The 19,045-nt window shown below is 35.9% G+C and overlaps 1 protein-coding gene across 1 annotated transcript in view; it reads right to left on the minus strand.

The window, feature by feature from the left end:
• Nucleotides 1–9,962: 9,962 nt before the first annotated feature.
• LOC142344007 (uncharacterized) overlaps nt 9,963–19,045 on the minus strand; it is a 30,535-nt gene continuing 21,452 nt past the window's right edge. The window contains exon 4 of the mRNA XM_075395447.1: nt 9,963–10,585. Within this exon, the coding sequence (XP_075251562.1) occupies nt 10,085–10,585 (501 nt within the window). The 3' untranslated portion in view covers nt 9,963–10,084. The remainder of the gene's footprint in view (nt 10,586–19,045) is intronic.

The raw sequence follows: 19,045 nt of genomic DNA on the forward strand, positions 1-19,045 counted from the left end.
TGAGCAAGGAATTTTGTTTGTTCCCCTTGCTGTTGAGTCATTGGGTGGTCTGTCAGTCACTCTCAAGAAAGCGTTAAAGCGCATAGCCCTGTTAGCTGACAGCAGGAATTATCAGTCGCAAGGACATGCTATCGCTTTTGATAGATTGGCTCAGTCGGTTTCCGTTGTGATTGTACGAGGATCGGCTACAATGTTGCTTGCACGAGTCCCGTAACCCCAATTTTTGCAAGATTTTTGGACAAATTCTATTTCCGCAAACATTGTGAACTCCAAGAAGAAAGGAGTCTTTTGAGAAGCGTCACCCAATGAGAGGGGACCTTCGTTTCTGTAAATATTGTCTCACCCATTGAGCGGGGAGAACATAAATAATTTTCAAGAGTTCATAGAAGATTGAAACGAGAAGAGTTCTGAAACTTAAGGATAACAGGACTGATGTTATAGAGTGCGATTGAGAAGAGTGAAGAATTCTTCAACAAAAAACACACTTATTTGAACCTTTAATGAGCAAAAACTTTTAATTCCGAATCAAAGTTTGATAACAAAGATTTGTATTAATTCATTAATTTATGTGAAAAAAAATGTCTTGTGTCGTGTTTTCGTCTAAAGTATCGCACTTTTTTCAAATCTTTGCTTTCGATGAGAAGTCAAATTGAAGTAATGATTTAGTCTCGCGAGAGCAGTAAGATGGGAAAAAGCGGGTAAATTTAACAAATTTCTTTTAAGGTGAATTTAGTAGACACTGTTTGAATATCTCTTTAGTTTTTAAGAGAATTTTTTCAGTTTTGGGAAATTGGTTTCCGTTCTCTCTATTTTTCTCTTCTTGTTGCACAAGCGCTTTTTAAAAGTAGTCAATATGTTCTGATGAGGCCATAATAATCTAAAGTGCATAACTTATATGCCCTAATTGCGCATCTAATGATTTTTATGACTTTCATGGTAGCTTTCACACTTTTAATTTTTTTAAAAGTTTTGCGCGTTACTTGTTGTTTGCTCTGTTGTCTTATCGTCCAGTTTCGTTAATAACAGCTTACATTGTCAGTTAAATGTGGCAATAAGCACCAAAGATAAAACATTTTTAAGTTGAATTTTTAAAAAACAAAATCTTTTCAGATCCTTTTTCTATAATTCCAACTCTCACTCATTCGGCTAAAATGGTTTATTTCAATTATATTAACAAACAATTGAGCTCCTATGAGCCACTATGACCAACTTCAAATTTATTAGGTGTTTAGATGCAATTTTATAAACAGTATATTTTCTTTTTCGACTTTTAATAGTCTATTGGACAATTTAGGATGAAGATAGCCCTCTTGTAAGTTTTATTATCTTTTCTATTTGTTTTGTTTAATATCTAAGTTGATTCTGTGTAGTCAAGTGTCTATTTCTGTGTTTTAATATGCCTTTAGAACTAACTTTTCTGTTGAATGAGATTTCTTAGACTAAGCTTTCAGTTGCCTTGCTATGATAAGCCACTTTGTTTTTAATGCAGCGGTTTCAACTCATGAGAATGGGTTCTCTTTAATACACTAATAATCTGTTGCGTTTATTGGGTCTATTCAATCATTGCTTTACCCTCTCTCGTATAGACAGTCACTAGCTAGATAAAAAAATTGCTTATTGCAAGCTCTCTTGATATTAAATCTGGAGACTCCCCAAATGGTAGATTACTTCAAACAATTTTTTTTATGGCTGTCTCCATTATCTGCAGCTGTCTCGATATAAAATGCTTCATTGTATAAATTTAATTCTATAAAATCATTCTATATAACTTTCTTTCTCCACTGTGTAAAATAACAATAGAAAAAAACTATCACGCGGTGTATTGAGAATAACTGTTTTGGGAGCCACAAAAAAGAATATACCAGAAAAATTAAATTTTCTGTATTTGCTTATAAAAACAGTTTATATTGATTTTTTCAATTGATCTTCATCTTTGTTTCAGAGAGACGTGAAACTCTAATTGAGTTTTTGATAATTAAGTCTCGTGTCGTGTTTTTGGTCTTAGGGACTTATTGCTCTTTTTTTCATTTTTTGCTCCGACTGAGAAGTCAAAGTGAACTAGTGTTTTAGGTCTCACTAGCGGAATAAGAGGGGACAGAAAGCGGTTAAATTTAACAGATGAAAGTGTTATATAAACTGAAGTTGGAAAACAGTGTTTGAACAGATTTTTTAGTTTTTAGAATTTCATTTTTGGGAAATTGACTTCTGTTTTTCCTATTTTCTCTACTTGTTGCGCAAGCGGTTTTTAAATGCAATTAATATGTTCTAATGAGCCAAAACTGCGTAACTTATGTGCCCTAGTTGAGCACCTAAAGACTTTCCTCGTTTTCCCCGTTTCTGGTTGTTCGCTTTGGATTTTTTTTAAGTTTTTTTTTAGTTTCTTTTATAACACTTTCCAATGACATTTTAATGAGGCAAAAAACAGACCAGAGATTTTTTTTACAACAATGTATTATTTACATAACTTTACATAACTTAAATTTTTGAATCTTGCCCGCATTCGGTTATTGTTGTTGTCCTATTAGTTACTCTCTCTAATGAGTGGCACTCTTTGCTTTCTAGAAGAAAAAAGACAATACTTTATGAAGGTTTCTTTTTATAGTTTTTTTTGTTCTAGCAGTATGCATTTTTAATTTTTAACTGAATCTATGAGTTTTAGTTGTATTTGTTTTTATTTTTCTGATCCCATCTTTTAATGTCAGTCAATGGAAATCCCATTGGCTTTCTATGGAGTCTTTATTTAACTTTATTTTTGTGGTTATATAATAGCTAATGGCTTTGAGACTTTCAATTGTTTTTCAAAATTTTAATTGATTTTTGAATTTTTTGTTGTTTTTCTGTTGCCCTGCCCCCTAGTCTCATAACGCAAATTACAAATCTTTGGCAATATTAGTTTTCAGTGAGACTCCAGACCATCTTTTAGTTTCGTTCGTATTTGTTCATTTTTGTTGTATCCGTTTTATCTCGTAATATTCACAAAAATGGGTTCATCGACCATCTAAAGCGACATAACTTCAATCGTTTACTCCTGTCAGCTTGTAGCTACTGGTTCGATTGATTGACACATCGTGTGCTTTTGAACAGTTTAAGGGAATTTCCGATATTTTGCGTTAAATTATTGTTGGTTTTGTAACTTTCGCCATAAGCGAAACTTGTAATGAATGTCGTTCACTTCGTGAAAATAAAAATCTCGATCCATTCAAATTTATGGATAAAGAGTTTTGTTGTTCAGTGTCTTCTGGACTACATTCATAAAAATAAATTTTGCTATATTTGTCTGTTTTTTAATGGTTAATGATAATTTGCGGTCTGTTCGTTTTCCGGAAAAAATTCAATATATGTCTTTTTTTTCTTTATTTTGGCGCCAGTGAGCGTGTTTGCATTTTGTTCTGCGAAATTGCGTGCGCAGTGTTATGAAACACTTTTTGGTGCAAGTTTCTGTTCTTTTATGTGAAAATCTCCAGTTAAACGTGATTTACCCCATTCTCAATTAAAATATCGTAAGCAGTAGAATCGTTTTTCTTTATTTAACAGGTTTTATTCGTTTTTATCGTTTTTTAGGCTAAATCTGTAAAAAATACCAACTATGTTGAATCGATTTTCAAATTGCTTTTTTATTAAATCTTTCAAAAATAAATCTTTATAATAATCTTTCAAAAATATATTTTTATTTTCATGGATTTTTTTGTGGCTGACTGACACCATAAAATTTTATTGCATTTCATGTCACATTCAAAGTTAAAATTTAATTTTAATATGTAAACTTTTAGATAAATGATATTATTTGCCTGAGGGGTTTTCCAGTATTAAAAAATGCATTATTGGCGAACTCACTATTAAGAGTCCCATTGTCTCTTCTAGTACTTTTTGCAACCTCTAGGGCAACCGTTCTTCTTCTCCAAAATGGTTTTTTAACTGATTAGAACCAAAGATTTCATTGACGTTAGAAGACCAGAAAAATCATACCAGTGATTAGTCTTCTTATTTAACTGCTGTTTGCAAGAAAATGTTTCCAATATTGGCTTGTGTTCAAATAGGTTGCTCCCGGAAACGTAGAAGTGTGCAAGAAAATTGTTTGTCTGGCACTTTGGGCGACAGGATGCTGTTTGAAGTGTTGCGACGAATTTTTTAAGCTGCTTTGGCGACTTGCTGTAATTCTACTGGCTTAATAGGACATTCAACAAGGACACTCGGCAGATAGTAGTTTTTGCTTGAGTCTGTCAAAAAGGTTTGACTCTATCTACCACTGAGGGTGAGAGCATTGTTGAGTCTTCTGTTCTTAGCTTTTGAGTTTACTCAGAGAGCAGTAGTAGTAGGCAACTATCTTTAAGAGTTACCTGGTCCATTTTTCGGGAAAATGTTCAACGCATTTTTGTCTTCTTCCGAAAAATGTTTCCTTGGGTTTCTTTGTTGTCAATTGTTCTTAAAAGCTCAATGAAATCGCTCATTTTCGAATCTCTTTTCTTGTCTTGAGACTTGGTAAAAAAGTGTTTTGCGAGTATAAGCATGCTTGTGGCTCGTTTATTCAGTAAGGTTTAGAGATATTTCGTTCTACTTGTTATGGACCTGCCCATTTTGAGTTCCATGTCAAAGGGCCGCTTCGGGGTAGGATTTCCAGCGGTCACGTCAAAGCAAAAGTGTTTACGCCTCAAAGGGCCCGAGTTTTACCACCAGCAACTTGCGGAAAAATGAATGTGAGACAGATTGTTGAATCTGTAGCATTGTCGTTTCATTTCAAATATGTATGCTGGTGTTAATTTCTGATGTGATGTATACACAAGGCTTTTTAAAGTTTTGTGTTGAGAACTTGTGAGGTTAGGGCATGTTGCTTTGAGTTTTGACATATTGAAACGTTTGAAGTTTTTTCTCTTCGCAGGTAAGAGGGGAAATATTCATTAGCATGTCTAGCAACAATGTTAACAGACTGCTGTGTATTTTAGTCGTAAAAGTTGAGAATCTTACCGCCTTTTACAGATGATATCTTGACTCAACTGCGGTAGTTCGTAATAATCATTATAATAGGCAGGGTTTTGATTGACACACAGAATTTTGATTGTTTGCTCTGAAGTCCACTGTTGGGTAATTTGTTCGTTTGCAGCTGCAAATGCATGTCCCTAGCGGTTTTTGTGTAGTTGGCTCCTGTTTGGTGGATTAATTTCGACTTTTCGACGGCAGTACTTTTCAGATGCTGCAGTTAAGGATTCAAAAAGAGTGCAATTTTTGTTGTTTTGATTGTCTGTGCAGGGTAGTGTGACGGCAACCATTTCAAAGTTAACCATTTTTTTAGGAGCGTTGAAATTGGTAATTAAAGAAATGGTCATTTTTCAATTGGTTTTTGCTTATTGATGAATAACTGGTTGATAAATTGATTTTTAAAATCAACAACTGTTATCTTTCCTGTGTTGACATTTTTCGGTCATGGCGACAAATAGTTGTTTTGTTTTTGAGTAAGGAGAAGGGTGAGAGAGAAAGATTATTCTTCGCCAGGAGTCGTTTTTCGCGGTTTGATGGTAATTTGCCAAACGTCTTTTCCGATGTTCCTTAGCTGATTAACTAAATGTTAGTTCTGGTTGAAACTTTGGTTTATATGACTTTCATTAACTGGAAAGAACAAAATTTTTGATTGAAGTGGATTTGAGGACTTGAAATTTGTTCACAGTAATGGCTTGCTCGCTATTTATAGTGTTATAAATTTTGACCTCGCAGTTCTGATTGAAAGCTCCTGTTGAAAGCTACGCGATACTGTTTGGAGCGTGTACTCTCTCTTCATCAAAGCAAATTTTTACGTGCACCTTTGTTGTTGCTTTTGTCATGAGCATTGGGCTTTGGCGGTCGGTGTGAATGTCGAGATATTAAAAAGCGTGAGAACTATAATTGTTTTGAAAAAAAACAGCAAAGAAATCTGCGTTGTTTGAGTCAGTTGCGCGCTATGACTCTTATTGGCTCATAAAAGCATTAACGCATTAACTACGACACAAGGGATTCCAAATGAGTTCACCAGTTCATTCGGAGTTGTATCATATGAACTGGATTACATGAGTACGACTCAATGATTTGTTTTTTTTTACCAGAGACGGTTTTCCAGGGTTACATGATCCGGTGAGAGTCATTTACGCTAGTATTGCTGTGTACCACAGAAATGAAGTTGTTGATAAATTCCTGGTATTCCATAGCACTGCCATTAACTGCGGCAATGATAACTTAAGTAATTTGATAGCGTGCTTTATACCTGCAAGATTGCTTACAAAATATTTTTGCAGCGGTTTTCTTTATCTTGTTGCAAAAATATTGCGTGAAAAAAATTAAAATTGTTCGATTATGATAAACCTTTTTGTTTATTCCAGCAGTTCATAAAAAAACTGGCACAGTTTGATTCTTGTTATGGTTTCCGTGACCAATTTTTGCCACTAGAGGCATCTGATTTCCATGAGAAAGGACTGCTAAACAATTTTTGGCTGCGTTTGGAGGTCTGAGTTGTTGATTTTTCTGTTACTTTTCAACTATCCTTCTCAAAAAAATGGTCAACTTTGGAATGGTTGAGGTCACGCTACCCTAAACAAACAATCAACAAGAAGAATTGACCTCATTTTGAATTCTTTGCAGCAATAGCTCAAAAATTTAAGTCAAAAATTTCAAGTGAGACCAAAAAATTGCGCAAATTTTACAAAAGCCGCTAAGGACGAATAAATTACCCAACAGTGAAATCTCGACACCAGAGCATTCAATCAAATATTTTTGTGTCAACAATAAACTCGTCACCTCATATTAATTGGTATAAACCACCGCAATTGAGGCAAGGTGTCATCTGTAAAACACTTGGTGCTAGTTTATGTTCTATTGTGTTGGAAATTTTTTTCGGTCGTGCGTGCTTCACCCCACTCTCATTAAAAAATCAAAGTATTAGAAAAACGCCTTTTTTGTACCGGACACCATATAACTTTTTGAACTTTTTTGAACCATTTTTTGCAAACAGCAGTTAAACAAGAAGATTGATTACTTGTCTCATTTATCTGATCTTCTAATGGCATTGATATCTTTTACTTGATATCTTAATTGATATCTTTTGAGTTCTAAACAGTTACAAAAAACATTTTTGCGCTTTATGAATTACGGTTGACTTTGAGGCTGAAAAGAGTACTAGAAAAAAACGAGGCTCTGTAATGTAAGTTCGCCAATGATGCATGTTTTATTCGTACCAAAAAACCCTCAGACAGAGAAAGATTGTTTTAATTGACGTTAAAGTTGGATTTTGAGATTGAATGTCTCAAAAAACATATCCGAAATAATTTTAGCAAATACAAAGGAACTTTACATGAAGGATTACGCCCCTTAATTGCCACAGTTTTCAGAAGCAGAAGAAATTGCACAGCAATTTAAACAAAGTTTCGTAAATCAGGGTCTCCAATTGCCAAACTACTCTTCAATTCTCCAATAGTCGTTGAAACTTTCCCTTGAAAGATTTGAAATAACCATAAAAAATCAAACCCATAAATAAGGACACCAGACAAAAATGACGACACCTAACTGAAGACAAGTTTTCGATAAAATCGGATTATTATTTCAAAAAACGTGGAAATTCTATACGCAAACAACGAAATTCATTTTTGCACCATCCATTTTTGACAAAATTGACGTTTTTTGATCGGGTACTTTTGAATTGAAATTCTTGTGCAAACAACTATGACAAAACAGTTTGAAATTGGACACCAGATTAGAAAAAAAATTATAAAAAAACGTTAAAAAAATTAAACGTAAAATCTGTTTCAGAATGTCATGCATTCAACTACTTTGAGCCTTCGGTTGATCAACTTCAACTGACTCTGAAATTGATAAACATGCTTTACAAATACTTCTACAGCTAAGCTGGCAGCTGTATTTTATGTCAACATAAACCACATTTGGACCAATCTTTTTGTCGGTTAATGGAAAGCAACTCCGTTGAATCGCTTCTAAAACGAAACATGAGCTTTTTTCTCTAACCGCCTGAAAGAAATACACGCAAAGTTCAGTCCTGTTTAATGGCATTATGAACCTATTCCCCAGAATCTGGTTGACGACGGAAAACTCAGCCTAGAGAAAAATCAAATAAACTCAAAATGGCAACAAGATTCAGAATTCTTTAAAAAAGACCACTTCGGCTGGTGGTTTGCATCTAACAAAAGATTTCAAGGTAGCATTTAAGCGAAAGCCAAGCAACTCAAACCTATTATGGAGTTGAAAAGATTGAGATCCTTGACAAAATTTTTGCTCGCAAAAATAATTTTCTTTATATTACTGTTTTAATTCAAAAACGTAACACAACCTGAGAGACCTATTTCACTTCCCGTGATTTTCTCTGTTCACTGCAAAATTTCATAGAATTTTTGTCGTAAAAAGTTGTCCGATCTGTAATTCAGTCAATCAAAGGTTGACCAAACCAGACTCTAAAGGCAAAATACATTAATTGAACCCATGTTTGATAAAAGCGGACCCCTTAGCACACATGTATTGTATCAATTTTTTTCTCCTTTTTGGCAACATAGGGAGGTTATTCATTTGGTCCCTTGTACTCCAATGCCACAAAAGACAAGCTCACTAAACAGTACCACCAATTTAAACTTTCATTGTTATCCGTGCGGCCCAAAACTTTTATGTGTTGATTTGAATGCGGACACTTTTAGCAACGCTCTCCGACTCTAGGCACCGCAAAGATGGAAAGATAAGGAAACCAGAGGACAACAGCAAAACGTTTAGTGGATTCATGAAGTTGAGGAAATGAGCGCAAAAGCTGCATTCCTTATCCTTGGCATTTAACGCCTGAGGAGATTTACTAAAGAATGCATTTCGAAAGTTCAAGGCACCAAACGGGCAACACTTTGGGGTGCCTGGAAAAGAACGGTTGATACAAAATACCAAAGAGATCATCTTGAGCATTTTATGCGGCATAAGGCTAACTTCATATGTCCTTATCAAAATATTTGTTGAAACCAAAATCTTAGGGAAACCTGGACCCTCGACAAATGTAGCTGCCGTACCAGAAAAGGAAGAACCAATCAATCCCAATGACTTCGGTTCCGAAACGCTAGACCTCTCTGCTGACAGGAGAATTCACATTAACAAACCCAGTGAACTTCAAACCACGGAAGAGCTCCCAACGAATAAATAATCACATCTGGGGGCGTCTCGTTAAAGATTTCTTACCCACGTTGACGAATAAAGAAAAATGATCAGCACAGAGTGCTTCGCTGAAATTGGTGAACTATTATGAGCACTCAAGGTCTTGACACCACGAGGGATAGGGCCTCATGGGAAACGGACCCCGTGGATATTGCAAGGAAATGATGGCTGTGGACGGAGTTGTCGAGGAAAAATTGAGGTATGGTACCTGCGTTAGCCCCGTAACCAATTTCGCAACTTTTTTGGCTGACTAGCCGTCTCCTTTTCTCGAATAAGAAATTTAGGCAACGAGTGCAGTGGTTTGACAAATTTTATATCCTATTCCCCTTAGAGCAAGTTGATGATTCATCAATTCAAGATGGCTGACCGCCTGTATTGAGAACCTTAATACTATAACAGCCAAAAAAGTAGGAACATGGCTCTTATATAAACCAGTAACTGTCCGCTAAAAAAGATTGAAGATTAAATGTACGAATTCAGCTTACAGCAAATGTATCTTTTGAAGTTTGAGGACAGACCCAAAGGAAAAGAGCAAGGTCCATGCGTGAAAAAATTTTTACGCAACTCAGGAAGAGACGGTTGCTTGACTTTACACTCGATTTTTTTTTGCAAAAAATATCAATAAAATGATGCATATTCATTTACCTTAATTTCACTTACTTCATTTTTCCGAGAAATCACTAAAAAATAAGGTAATTGGATTTCTAATGAACTTTTATGTCAGAACTAATTTCAAAGCTGAATAGAGTTCACAGTTGTTTTCAGAAATGGAGATTTGAGATTGTAAAATTGTGATTGGAATTTTCTTTTGCCAACGAATGCAATAGAACATTGTCAATTAGCAATTGAACTCATTTATATTGTTTACTAACAATATTACAAGTTTATCAAAGATACAAGTTTTTAAGCAAAAGTTGACCATTTGCAGCTACCTTTTTCCCGTAAGTTTGGCCAGGATAATTGTTGACACTATAACGTTTATTGTAACAAACAGACACATAACAAATCTGTTCAATCGTTGTCCGATCCGCATCCATTCGTTTCGTTTCTCGTGACGCACTCTCTCCTTGTTGAAATGAGTCACAATGTTCACCAAATTTTGTTCAATTCTTTCCAATAACTCGGAATTGTTGCCCAAAATTAGCTCATCATTTCGTTTTTTCGCATTTTTGTCAATCATGGGAAAATTTTGTCGCAATGGTGGCGGCATTTTATCAACACAAGTGTCTTCCAGTTGAACAAACTGAGGCGTTTTCCCGTGAAACGTTGCGAATTCATGAACAGATTGTCGAGGTTGTCTAACTGGTAGTGATTTGCAGTTTTGTTCACCCAATTCCCACGTTTTATTCACGTGGAAGTTATAGATGTAGCCTTCCTTAGTAGCAGCTGCAGGACAAGTCACAGTAAAGCGCCGACAAGGCGTCTCCAGCTGAAAATAACAAAAAATGAAGGAAAATCACAGCAGGTCATGTCCTGAAGCGCAATCTGAGAAATAGCTAACAGCGTTAAAGCTTTCAAATGAGACTAAAGAATTCTCAGGCTAAGTCTCCACAAATATCTCCAGTTTATTTTGTTGCAAATAGTGCAGAATTTTGAGTCAAATTTTGAACTCAGATTGTTTTATTTTTGGTACGTGACAAAAATGAATTTGGTTTTGATCGATTATCCGGTTTTGCGGTGAATATCGGTGAAAACGTTGCGGTGAATATTGGTGAAAAAAATGCGGCAACGAACCCGCATCTTTTACCAATGAATCTGGTGAATTTTTGTAAGATTTGCGGTTCTTAGCGGTGAAATTTTTTATTTCCACCGCATTCACTGGAATTCTTAGCAAAAGATCCTGCCATGCACGAGTTCGAACCTCTAAATTCCTGAATGTCAACCACATCTTCCTCCACTGCGCCACCCATCACTCACTTTTAGGTTATTTCTTTGGATTTTAAATCAGATTCACTCCGTTTCATGGAAAACATGCGTTAAAATTTTTTTAAGAGTTACGCTTTTTAACGGCGAAACAATATACTTCACCGCTACCAACCAGGGCTTTTGAAAATTTAAGACATCACTGATAGAAACCGCAAATCTTACAATTGTAAACCGCAAAAAATTAAAATGTGCGGTTTCTCAGCGCTGAAATTTTCATTTCCAGTATCTTCACTCAGTGCTCAAAATGGTATTTCTTGCAACCATTCACACTATTCACCGTAACTTTTGTGTTCATTTTGTTTCGCGTGAGAAGTTTATCGATGCTCTAGTTCGAATCATTCCCTCGTTGAGATGTCAACGCTAAAAAATGCTATTAAATTTAACACTTGCGGTTAATGCTGCTAACGATGGGAAAAATTGAAAATTGTTGCAATGAATGCGTTGAATAAAAATCACAGTTAACAACCGCTGATCCTATAAAAATCGAACCCATATTTTTCGCCATAAATTTTAATGAATCTGATATAAATTCAAATGAAATCTAATGTCAGCAACTAATTGATACAGTTGTGGAAAAATGCGACTGCTAAGAAAAAGGACAATGATTTGAATCAAGGTCGTGCTGTTAATTTTTGTAAGAATTGCGGTAAAATCGGTGACAATAATTATAATAAAAAGGGTATGTATTTCATTGCAAGACGACTTGTACCTATACTGAAAGCACCTGTGGAATGCTTCCCCAGAAAATTGAAGCAGATAGAGTTAAAAAGATGGCAAGTATACATGTTAGCATTGGCATGTTTATTTCCAACTTTCCAGGTTGTAGTACACAGGTACTACTTTCCAACGTTTGCACTGTTAGCCTTCAATAAATGCCTATCGTTCATAAATGCGTATTTCTTAACTTATTTAATTTTAAGAATATCTTTAAACATGTAAACGTGATGGTTTGAGAAACTGCACAGACCCCAGCAGAACATATTTTACCAGAACTTACCTTTTTCGAGGAATTCATCGCTAAAAAGAAGCGTGGGCTCTTTGCGTTGAACGATTTCTACCGATATTCAACGCAATCTTTCTTTGGTTGAAGAAAATGTAAATAATCGCCAGTACTTCAGTTTTCAATGTTAGAAGTTTAGTGTTCTCGATTACCTACGATTGAAACCAAAGATACCGACTAAATTCTACGTTTTGAAACACATCATATCGACGATTTCTCACGTTTGAAAAATGGACATAGCGACGATACCAAAGAAAACACGTAAGGACTTTGTCTAATTCAAATCCAACACACCGACCTTTTACTACGGTTATAAACCACACTTTCCGCAGTAGGGAAATCTTACATTTTTTCTCTGTAAATTATCCAACTGGGTTTACATCAGCCAGAGGCAAATTTTGTTCAAATATATTATCAAATTTGGTGTACAATCAGAAGCCTTGAATGTCGTTTTCCAGACCTAACGGCAAGTCAATATCAGTGCGGGGCAAATCTAATTGCAAGTCAAATATCAGTACTGATCCAGAGCTCTGATCAACTCACTTTTTACACTTGTAAGTCTGTGCATTTTTTGGCCAAGACTTGCAATTCTAAATCCAAGACTTGGCAAAGACTTGCAAGTCTAAATTCAAGTTTTGGCCAAGACTTGGCGAGGTTAAATCTAAGTCTTGGTGTTAAAAAGAGTCCTAAAAACGTCAAAAACAGCCGGAAAACTTCAAAAACAGCGGAAAAAAACGTCAAAATAGCCAAAACGTCAGAAACACCCAATTTGAACCCATTTGACCTCCCCAGGTCCCCTGGTATCAGTTGGTATCAGTTTTCAGGGCCCCCGATAAAGTGGCTGAAAATTAACGCAAAAGTTGTGACACGTTACGAAATTTTTCAGAATTCAAAATTTTGATTAAAAAAGTCGAAAAGTTGGCTTTGACTTGGGAGTCAACTTGGCCAAGACTTGCAAGTCTAAATCCAAGTCTTGGCCAAGACTTGCAAGACACGTAAGACTTGTATTGAGACTTGCCCAGCGCTGATATAGTAAATAACACTTGCATTTAGACTTGGCCAGTACTGATTAAAACTTGTAGTTCTGTACGGGTTGTTTTTGGCGGAGACTGCAATTGAGAAAATAACAAACAATGCCCACTTTGCGGCACCATATTTTAAAGAACTTTGTCACATACTCCTCTCTCGCCCAACCAAATAATTTCACACATTTTGCTTAGAATTGTGAGTAGTAAGTAAATACTGTCTCAAGAGAGGGGGGGGGGGGTTATCCTACGATACTTAAACATGGGATAATAGGGGGTTATCCTAGACGGAAAGAGATTAAGGGGATTAGGCGGCCTTGAAACTCATTTTTCCGCCATGACAACCCTAGCGACGGTTGATTTGAAAGCTATTCACAATGGAAATTTACAAGGAATCGAAAAAAGATTATTTTCAATACGGTGAAAGGTTTCTTTATTTCTTGGCAACATGTCAGTACTTGGATCCTGATCTTGATTTGGATATTGCGATGAAAATGAGACCCTATGGTGGACTGATTGGTATTGATAATTCGTCTCTGTACAAGTATTTCAAGTCTTACAAAATTTTGAGTTTGCATGCTACACTTCACGACGCTTCAGGTTTTGTCTTTGAATATAGTGAAAAAGGGCCGGGCTATTCGTATGTCCTACTGTGTCCAGTGACAAACGAGTATCTTGGTCACGTGACAGGACTTGCCTTCTGTCTATATGTAAAGACTTTTAAAAGCAATTTATTCAGTTTGCTGGAATGTTGAAATCAAGACCAGTTGTTCTTGATTTTGAAGGCTTTCGACATAAAAAGTCTGGTTTTATTATCAAAGAACTAGCTGTTTGGACAGAAAATTATTGCGATACTTTGTCTTTTTTACCCCCAACTTCATTCAACAAACTGTCTTCGAGTGAGAGACGATCATACAGTTGGGTGTCAAAATATCTCCATGGTTTGAATTGGGAGAGTGGAGATTATCCACATTGTTATTTGCAACAAATTTTTGATAGCATAGCACTCCGATTTCCCTTGGCAACTTTTTATGCAAAGGGAACAGAAAAAACAGAAATTATTCAGAAACTTCTCAAAAAGGACGTTATCAATTTAGAGACTTTATTATGTCCAAAAATTGAAAATTTGAAATTTTTTCACGAGACACCAATTTGTACTTTACATGTTTTAAGCTGTCCTAAGCGGCAAAGAAATCAACAATGTGCAAGAAAAAAAGCTACCTTTTTTACTTGTGGCTAACGAATGAATCGACGGTCCGAGAAAGCAGCATCGTCTCTACTTCAATTGAACTTGTCCCCAAATTTAGTGGTTTAGAGTTGTATAGCGGATGGAAATCATTTAACAGCTACATTTGTCAAAGAGGAAAAAGTTGACAGTCGTGGTCAAACTGTACTGAGGAAACAGCAAATTGTCTGTACTGGAGCTGAAATAGAAGCCTTCAAGAAATACTTTTCACTTTTGGAGTACTTTCAATTGTACCATGTCTTTGGAAGAGAAAATGCGAAAGCTGAAACTAACCCCTTTACCTATGCCCAAGCGTGCAGAACCAGTTCTGATGTCACTGAACGATAAGAGCCTTCCAGCTGAAATAAGACGAAGAATTGAAAAGAACAACGTACAGTCAATTGTTTTCAGAGAAAAAACTGACAGAGTAAATGCGAACTACACCATTACTTTTATCAATGATAATCAAAACTCACAATTTGTATCTTATGAAATTTATATAATGAAATAACCAAATTTACCTCTTTTTTCAGAAAACTTATTTTAAAATGAGTAAAGCAGAGGATCAGTTAGAAACAGGCGGGGCAATAACTGACTTAGTGTTTGATGATAATCACCATGAAAGACGATCATGGAGGTTTTGTAATTCAAGGATACCACGATCAGAAGTTGTTTATTTTACACAAGTTTTTATTATAATTTTTCTCATAATAGTTTATTTGGTAAAACTTGTGTTTTTCCAGCTTGAATGTGAAGAGTCTACATTTTGGTTTTCTCTTCTTTCTTGTACAGTTGGATACGCTCTTCCCAACTCAAAATTATGAATAAAATCATTTCAACAACTGACCGGTTGTTTATGGCCGTTTGCGGTCCGTCATGTTGTGGAAAAACAGAGCTCATTTTCAGAATGTTACTCGACAACACTTTTTCTCCAAAGTTCCTCTCGATTTTTTATTTCTACCAACATGAACAACCCAAATTTAAGTCACTAGAGGCAAAATTAAACATACAGTTTACCAAATTTTCAAGCTTCGATTTGATATCGGAGCTCGAAAACTGTCTGTTGGTGTTTGACGGTTCATGTGAAGAGATTTTTAATGACAAAGAGTTTTCGAAATTGGCTACAGCAGGACGTCACAAAAACATTAGTGTAATTTACGTAAAACACAATTTATTTCAACAAAGTAAATGGTCACGAACTATTGATCTTAATACAACACACATCATTTTATTTAAATCACAACGTGACATTCAACAGATTGGTTTAATTAGTCGACAGCTTAATAACACGCAATTTTTGAAAGATAGCTACGAGCTAGCAACCAAACAACCCTTTGGTCATTTACTGATCGATCTGGATCCAAAAACATCGGACGTTTTGCGTTACTGCTCCAATATTGTTCCACCAGGACCATCCGTTTTTTACCCTCCCCCAGCTAAAGCTGTTATAACCAATTTGAGTAATGAGAGAGAAAGAGCTTTGTATGCTGCGGCGAATGTTAGAGACATCGGACATAAAGTCAAAAGAACTAATCAAGTCGGTACCAAATAGTTTTATTAACTTTCTTTGCGAGTGTTTGCTTAATGTTGTCAACGGTAACGTTCCCGTCAAGAAAACATTAATACAAGGTCATGAAAATTCATTTAAAAAACTTTTATCTAAACAAACAAGTTTAAAAAAAGGCAGATTTTTGCTAAAAACACGGTTCTTTTGAAAGGTATTGCTCTCTCGTGTTACCTTCATCTGAGGAAGTGATAATGTATACTGAAGAATTTATCTTAATTCCCAAAAGAATGTTCATGTCAACACAACCGGCAAAAAGTGAAATTTTTGACAATCCTGTCTACAAACAGAAAGCGACCCAATTGTCTCTCATTCAAAGAAACATAATACAAAATCCGGAAAAAAGTGAAAAAGAGGATGGAGCAGTCCAGACAGAACCCAGCATAAATGTTGAAACAGATCATGAGGAAAAAGAGGAGCCGATGAGAGATGACAGTAAATTGAACCTATTGTCAAAAAAAGTACAACTACAACGTTTCAGTCATTAATGAGAGATTTGGGAGTGATGGAGAAAAATAAAATCGGAAGAGCAGAAATCATTCTCAACAAGATATTACAATCCCCGACAATATCCATTGAAGATTCAGGTGGTATCATTCATATTGATAACCAACCACTTGGCTTAAAAGCGTCAACTTTTTTGTATAACACACAGCAGTCAACAAAGAAAATTGACATTCAAAAATATTCTCGAGCATTATTAGCTCTCGATCTTCCACCTCATTTAGTTTCGAATACCTATGCCAACCAGATCTTGGAACCATCCGAAAGCGAAGAAGAAATTTTTGCAAGACCACGAGGACAATCAGGAAGCGGTTATCAAGTTACCAACCAAAGAAAAACGGGCACAAGAAAAAAGACGGCAGAAGGAGAGACCAAACAGCAAAAATGGTCTTACTTCTTCCGAGAAAAAAACGTTGGACCAACTGTATTTGAAGGGACCTGCATCGTTTGGAAACCCAAAGCGATTAAAAACCCAAAGCAAATTATCATTTGGTAAAGTTAAGACATACTTGGAAACCAAGTCATCTTTTACAAAATATCGCCCAATTCGTTTACGATTTCCCAGACTTAAAGTAATAGTAAAAGACATAAATGAAATTTGGTCCGTTGACTTGGCTTATGTGGATAAACTAGCAAAATACAACAGAAATGTTAAACATTTATTGGTTGCGGTCGACTGTCTTTCCAGATACCTTCGTGTGGAGCCCTTAAAAACAAAGTATGCAACGGAAACTGCCTCGGCCTTGAAAAAAATGATAAAAAACAAGCAACCACAAAAGTGTGGGTTGATTATGGTACAGAGTTTCTTGGAGTCTTCAAAACCTTATGCAACAAACGAAAAATTCATTTATACAGCACTTTTAGTGAAAAAAAGTCTGCATTCGCAGACAAGTACCTTGAAGAAAAGTGGACATACTGCTACATTGATAAACTGGATCAATTTGTGAAAACAATTAACTCACGGGTCAACCGCGTAACCAAACTTGCTCCAAATAGGGTCACTAAAAAGGATGTTCCACGACTTGTCTCTTTGAGCGCTCAACTAATCAAGTTTCAGAGACCCAAATTTTACGTTGGAGATTTTGTTAGAATTGTCAAAGAGGACGAAGCCTTCAGGAAAGGGTATAAACAATCTTTCACCGACGAAGTATTTGAAGTAGAAAGCTTAGCAGCCTTTATTCCACCAACGTATTCACTTATTGATGCAAACGGTGACAAAATTGAAGGCAAATTTTATCAACCAGAGTTACAACTTGTTCGTATTGAGAAAAATGAGTGAAAACCGTTTCACCGATGAATTCACTGTGCAAGTTATTTCATCTGCTTCAATGGAAATTTTTGACTCTAACACTCTTAGTTCATTTCAAAATTATTTCAATGATGAAATTCAACTCGCTGGTGACTGGAGAGTAGCTCTCAGTTAGATCATTTTCCCCACAAAAAATGAGCTTATTGTAAATGGAGACATGGTAGTATATAGCTTAAAAGGGTACGAAGACATCCAGAAAAGGGCTACAGAAGCCAATGTGATCTCTCGTCCTTATAACGTTGAAAAATTGTCTATCATGACAGGAACTTATAACTCAGTTGTTGACATACTAACTACTATCAAACGAACTGTTGGACTACCAAACTTTGCATTCAGAGAGATCAAGAAAACTGGAAAGTTTGAAATATTGATGGGGAAAAATGAAGGAATTACTTTTCCCAGTAAAGAAATTCCGAGCATTATCGGTTTTTCGGGCATTCCAGATGGCAGTGGAGTACACATAGGGTACAAAATGAAAAGCGCAACATCAAACAGACTAATGAAGAGTGATGAAACGGCAGCATACTATGGAGATTTTCCCGTTGATCTTTGCTCAGGAAAGCACTTAATTTTTATATATACGAATACTATTGTATACCAGTACGTCGGTGATACAAAAGACCCCTTGCTTCGAGTCATTGATTCAAAACAACGTTTGAAAAACGGTAGTGTCTGGGAGCTTGAACCAACTCATCGAATTGTTTTTTCCAATTTAGATTACAAAAAACTCTTATCAAACACCATACAATCAATATCGATTGAGCTTCGCACAGAAACGGGAGAATTGGTTCCCTTTTCGGGAACCGGTAAAGTCATTTTAACCCTTCAGTTCAAAAAATTTTCCAATTAGCATGGACTCTTATTACGCTAACCAAGCAACATCCTTACCACATTTCTCTGGCTACTACAGGCAAAAAGGCAGTGGTTTTGGTGCATTAGCTGCGGGAATTGAGCGGGTCGCTTTACCCTTAGCTCGACGTTTCATTCTTCCTACTGCAAAACGTATTGGAAAAGAACTTTTAAAGCAAAGTGTTCCAGAGCTGCTAGACGTTGTCAGCAGTAAAAAATTACCCAAACAAGCACTCAAAAATACAATAAGCAACACTGTTAAAAAACAAACAGGGGAGCAAGATTTCGGCAACAAAGAAAAACGATTAGGAGTCGCTCAAAAAAATCACCAAGAAAAACATTAACCAAACAAAAGATGGTCATTTCAAAACAAAAAGTTCCAAAAAGAAGTCGGTCTGATTTCTTTTCTCAAGTTAAATATGACCGCTAACCTCTTACCAAACGAAGCAACCCATAGCTCTTTGGATCTGTTTGAGAAGCCGGCGCT

This window comes from Convolutriloba macropyga, chromosome 8 (assembly GCF_964194025.1).
Source record: "Convolutriloba macropyga chromosome 8, txConMacr16.3, whole genome shotgun sequence".
Lineage (NCBI taxonomy): Eukaryota > Metazoa > Xenacoelomorpha > Acoela > Convolutidae > Convolutriloba > Convolutriloba macropyga.